Below are 5,246 nucleotides of genomic sequence, written 5' to 3' on the forward strand. Positions count from 1 at the left end.
ATGGTCAAATCTATCATAAAGTCATTAGGGCTTTATTGGGTTTGACCACGCCCCAACCGAAATTATCACCTCATAATACTTAAAAGAATGATTCTTTATTCCTAAAATAATGCTTTTGATGTTGACAAACCCTTAAAATATCTACTTAAAACATAATGTTAAATTTTAGAGATAATAATATTATGGCTCATAATTTAAAAATTAAATCCCAAAATCTTCATTAATTTGCTGTTATTTTGTACCAGGTATAGAATTCAGGTACATGAATATATACTAGACTCATGTACGTTTGATAAAGATTGTTGTGCAGGTTAATTCTTGAAATATAGGCTGGGTATATATGCATGTAATTCATGATTAAAAAAATAGTGACTATGTATATTTTTAGTTCTATGCAAGGTAAAGTATGTGAACTTACCATGTTTACCTCACTACACCTAGACTTGTACTCTTTATGACTTTATATTAAAGATGGCGAATTAAATGTGTTAATTGTTAAGTTGTTATCAATCGAATAGATAAATATTGTCAAAGCTACGTGAAAAAATGTAAAGTACCATGAGGCTTCAGAACTGCATATCATGAATTTAAATTCATCGGGGGCTTTAGGTTGTTAATGTTTTATATGTCTCTTAAGATAAAAAAAATGCGTTTTAATTATAAGGTGCTGGACCACCCACAGCCACCATGACAGCTGGACCACCCACAGCCACCATGACAGCTGGACCACCCACAGCCACCATGACTGCTGGACCAGCCACTGCCACCATGACAACCAGAATCCCCACAGCCACCATGACTGCTGGACCACCCACAGCCACCATGACAGCTGGACCACCCACAGCCACCATGACAGCTGGACCACCCACAGCCACCATGACTGCTGGACCACCCTCAGCCACAATGACAGCTGGACCACCCACAGCCACCATGACTGCTGGAGCCCACATAGCCACCATGACAGCTGGACCACCCACAGCCACCATGACAGCTGGACCACCCACAGCCACCATGACAGCTGGACCACCCACAGCCACCATGACAACCAGAATCCCCACAGGCACCATGACGAGCAGAGCCCACATAGCCACCATGACTGCTGGACCACCCACAGCTACTATGACTGCTGGACCACCCACAGCCACCATGACTGCTGGACCACCCACAGCCACCATGACAACCAGAATCCCCACAGGCACCATGACGAGCAGAGCCCCTGCAGCCGCCATGACCGTCGGACCACTCACAGCTGCAGTTACTGCTGGACCACCCACAGCCACCTTAACTCTCGGATTACTGGCTTCTGAATCAGGTACTTCCTTTTTTAAACTACATTAATCTTCAAAAGATGTTTGAGTATTCTCCGTTTCTTTACATCAGTAGTGACATTGAATTTATGGCTTTAGAAAAATAAAAATATTTGTTCATATAAATAGCCAACAAGTAAATATAAGCTATAATTCCACCTTATTTGTATTTAAGTCTTTGCAATGTTCACATATATTTATTCATGTACATACATGTAGAAATTCATCATTACAAAATCTGAGAGCTCATATTTAATTTCCTCTATACACGTTTGTGTACATGTTACTTTTTTATCTCCACATGCAGATAGATATGTGTAGCCTAAAAAATAAATCACATCTGATGATTTCATTACTTGTTTTGCCTATTTTGAGATATTATATAAAAAGTAATAGAATATAAGTCCCTAACACCATATATATAATACGTGTAAATTTCATGAAATGTTCTATATAAAAGGTATTGAATTGAAAAGATATTGTGATTACAGATAATAACCAAATACAGATCTTTATGTTCAAAATGTTCTTTCTTAAATTGTCAAATTCATTGCCCATTGGGGAGGGGGGGGGGGGGGGCAAATATGACCATATACTATTGTATTGAACATTTTTATTTTTATATGACCATATATTGAACCATATTTATTTTGGTTTTGTTTGTCACTCAGGTATTCCTCCAACTCTCGCCCCTCCCTCCTCCACCTTTATTTATCATCAAAGGAGTCTCAGATTAGGGTTTAGACTCCAAAAATAAAGGTTGAACTGTTAAAATGAGACTCCATAATGGTTTCTTTTATAGGCTTTGCTTTTCAGGTGACCATGAAGGCCTGTGGACTCTTCTTTTTAATTGAGCATGTTTTTGAATATTTTTATGTTTATTTGCAGGTGATATCTGTTTACCAGCAGGCTGGAAACAAACCCTCCCTAAAGCAGACCACCTCTGGGTTTCCAAGGCCCTGTTTCGTTTCAGTCCAGGAGGAAGAGTTGAGTTTGACCTAGACAAAATAGATAGAGTATGGTTTTATCCACCACAGCCATCCTTGTCCTGCACCATAAAACCCCGTGTAGACAGATACTTTTCCCGCCCCCTTTTCCTCTGGATGCCACGAAGATTATGGCTAGTCAAACTATATTGCCCTCAACAAGGTTGCAACAGAGTTGAGTTAACTTCTGTGGGGATATACAATAAAGTCAGACAGGTCCTTGATGTTAACGGTTACTATACCATTGCCGGAGAGACTCTGATATGTCCTGCTTGCAAAAAAAGAATGGTTAGCTGGAACCAGAAAATTATCCAACAGTTGGACTTAGGACATCAGCTGCAGTTTCCGTGCATCCTTACTTACCGTTATGCTTGTGACCTTAAAATTATTCGCCTTCTTAGACAGCGTGGGATCGGCAATAGTGCCAGCCAGATAAGAGCCAAAATTCAAGAGCAGCACAGTGAAGTCTGGTTACAGAAATGCATCCAGTACATGACAGACTGCCAAGGGTTTTCACTTGCAGCTGCAACTGGACTTATCTTGCCGCCAAGACATGAAGAGCCACCCACCCTGGCTCCTGTACCTCAGTATCGCTGGCTGATGCAAGTGTATGCCCAGGATGTAATGCAGCGGATTGAAGAAGTGAAATCAAATATCACCTCCCTGCTTGGAAACATCCTGAAAATTGATTCCACCAAAAAGGTCGTTAAGAAACTGGCTGGTGAAAGTTCAAAGACAGCTATGTGGGCCACTAATGTTGGGAATGAGTATGGTCAAGTAATTATGTCCGTCCTTACAACTGGTGAAGGCTTTGGACTAAGTCCAATGATTCGTGGCTTGATCAGGCGTTACAAAGAGGCAGAAGTTCCACCCCCTCATCTCCTCTATGTTGACAGAGATTGCTGTGGGAACAATCAACTGAGAAGAATGTTTTCTGACTGGCCGGAGCTGTCGATACGATTGGACATCTGGCACTTCATGAGACGTCTGTCTGTTGGCTGCACAACAGATGCCCATGCACTGTATGCCACTTTTATGTCTCGGCTCAGCCAGTGCATATACATGTGGGATCCTGAAGATGTAGAAGCTTTGGTAGCTGCAAAGAAGTCTGAGTTGGAAGCCATGCATGTGGAAAACCAGACGGATGATGATGTTTTTCGCCACATAAAGACCAGTGAATTGGCCATGCACTGTAGGAGAACAACTCGAGGTGTTGAGGAGACCACCCGCCTCATCTCCCAGTTGATCCAGTCTCTAGATGGTGACAAAGGGCGAGACACCCAAGGAGTGCCCCTTATCAACAGTGAGCGGATGGCAGAGATCTGGAAACAGCAGCAGAAGCATGTGCAATGTATCCAGGATCCTCCAAATGTCCAGTTATACACTCAAACTGGTGTAAGCAAGAAAGGAGGAGGCCCCCTTCCTGTATATCGTTGTGCGAGGGGATCAACATCTTTGGAATGTTTCCATCTGCACTTGGCTAGGTTCATCCCAGGTAATAACCTTCCAATGTTATCATCACATAGATTTATTTAAAAGTAATATTACAAGTTAATATTGTAATGTATTTTTTCATTGTATTTAATTTTGATTTTGTAGGTACGCTTGCAAATGCCACCCTGTTTCAAGCATATCTGTTAGATGGCCTTAACAGGTGGAATCAAGACAGAGGATCAGCTGCCACCACCACTTCATCTTCTGAACCGCAAACGTACAGTGGTCTTCTCCGCCATACTGCAAACTCACTTGGAGAAACGGTCTTTGGAAAAAAGATGGTTCCATCATATACTGCCCCTCACAAATATACTGGTAAGCAGCACATGGTTTTGTTAATCTTATTTAAATAATAGAAGTATTAAAATTCAGTACTCTGGCTTTATTGCCAAAGTAAATCATTTTTCTTTTCTCATTTGAAATGAGATACAAAATTAAGACATCAACACTTAAGAAATGCTGTAGTTTATTTTTATATTTTTTAATTTTCATTTTAAGTTTTATTTTAATTCTCAAAATTATGATATTTTCATATACCACATTAAGGTAACAATTCTTTATTTTCATGTTAAGGTGAACTCCTTGGAGTAGAATATCTCTACAGCCAGACAGGGAAGGTGCTGCAAGATATTGACCATGATGATGCGGAGGAAGAGGTAGAGAAGAAGCAGGAGGAGGAAGTAGAGGAAGAAGAGGACGACGAAGGATTTGGGGATGCTGAGGATTTCATTGATTTCACGATTCCACCTTTAGAAGTCCCTCCCCCATCTTCTACGGAGCAGCACTCCTCACCCTCAGTGACAGTCCAGAGGCAGCCAAAACCTATCCAGTCATCTTCTATGGAGCAGCACTCCTCACCCTCAGTGACAGTCCAGAGGCAGCCAAAACCTATCCAGCCATCGTCTACGGAGCAGCACTCCTCACCCTCAGTGACAGTCCAGAGGCAGCCAAAACCTATCCTGCACATACCTACGGTAGAGGAATATCGACAAGCTGCTGTGTCAGGTATGTTTCTTTCTCTCCTAGATTGATACCAACTGAATTGTTCGATTATTTATCCCTAAAGTTGCACACAAACACCCACTGTTTGTTTAACTTTCTTCTCTTATTTTCTTTTCAATTCTAATTTGACCAATTCCCTTCCTCTATCTCCCTCTTCCCCCCCCCCTCTCTCTCTCTCTCTCTCTCTCTCTCGCTCTGCTTATGTTTTTAATGAATAATATTATTAAATGTGTTTTAAATCTCTCTCTCTCTCTCTCTCTCTCTCTCTCTCTCTGCTTATGTTTTATATTTTTAAAATTGTTAAACATGTTTTAAAGGTCTACTGGAAAGTTCTGTCCCCAGCTCACCTCATTCTATTCAAAAGGAAGACCAGAGGGAGATCACTGAAACTGACGACGTAGCTCAAGTATTCCGATTAGAAAGAGCAGACGCATCAATAGGTACAGTACATTTTTAG

The 5,246-nt window shown here is 41.2% G+C and overlaps 2 protein-coding genes across 2 annotated transcripts; both read left to right on the forward strand.

Annotated features, from left to right (window-relative positions):
* Positions 1-687: 687 nt before the first annotated feature.
* On the forward strand, positions 688-2,894 carry LOC128180502 (putative uncharacterized protein ENSP00000383309). The gene is made up of 3 exons (XM_052848623.1): positions 688-1,312; positions 2,196-2,323; positions 2,817-2,894. Exons 1-3 carry the CDS (start codon positions 688-690, stop codon positions 2,892-2,894), a joined length of 831 nt encoding a protein of 276 aa, XP_052704583.1.
* Positions 2,895-3,027: 133 nt separating this feature from the next.
* On the forward strand, positions 3,028-5,246 carry LOC128181043 (uncharacterized). The gene is made up of 4 exons (XM_052849296.1): positions 3,028-3,788; positions 3,893-4,102; positions 4,361-4,792; positions 5,107-5,246. The coding sequence occupies exons 1-4, from the start codon at positions 3,035-3,037 to the stop codon at positions 5,244-5,246; spliced, it is 1,536 nt and encodes a 511-aa protein (XP_052705256.1). The 5' UTR covers positions 3,028-3,034.

The sequence above is a fragment of the Crassostrea angulata genome, chromosome 4 (assembly GCF_025612915.1).
Source record: "Crassostrea angulata isolate pt1a10 chromosome 4, ASM2561291v2, whole genome shotgun sequence".
NCBI classification, from domain to species: Eukaryota; Metazoa; Mollusca; class Bivalvia; order Ostreida; family Ostreidae; genus Magallana; species Magallana angulata.

Excerpts from the sequence above, each read along its gene's own strand:
- LOC128180502 (XM_052848623.1), top strand. The coding sequence starts at position 688 with ATGACAGCTGGACCACCCACAGCCACCATGACAGCTGGACCACCCACA. Across the intron at positions 1,313-2,195 it reads ATTACTGGCTTCTGAATCAG|GTGATATCTGTTTACCAGCA; the intron begins GTACTTCCTTTT and ends GTTTATTTGCAG. Across the intron at positions 2,324-2,816 it reads ACCTAGACAAAATAGATAGA|CTGCAACTGGACTTATCTTG; the intron begins GTATGGTTTTAT and ends TTTCACTTGCAG.
- LOC128181043 (XM_052849296.1), top strand. The coding sequence starts at position 3,035 with ATGTGGGCCACTAATGTTGGGAATGAGTATGGTCAAGTAATTATGTCC. Across the intron at positions 3,789-3,892 it reads CTTGGCTAGGTTCATCCCAG|GTACGCTTGCAAATGCCACC; the intron begins GTAATAACCTTC and ends TTGATTTTGTAG. Across the intron at positions 4,103-4,360 it reads TGCCCCTCACAAATATACTG|GTGAACTCCTTGGAGTAGAA; the intron begins GTAAGCAGCACA and ends TTTCATGTTAAG.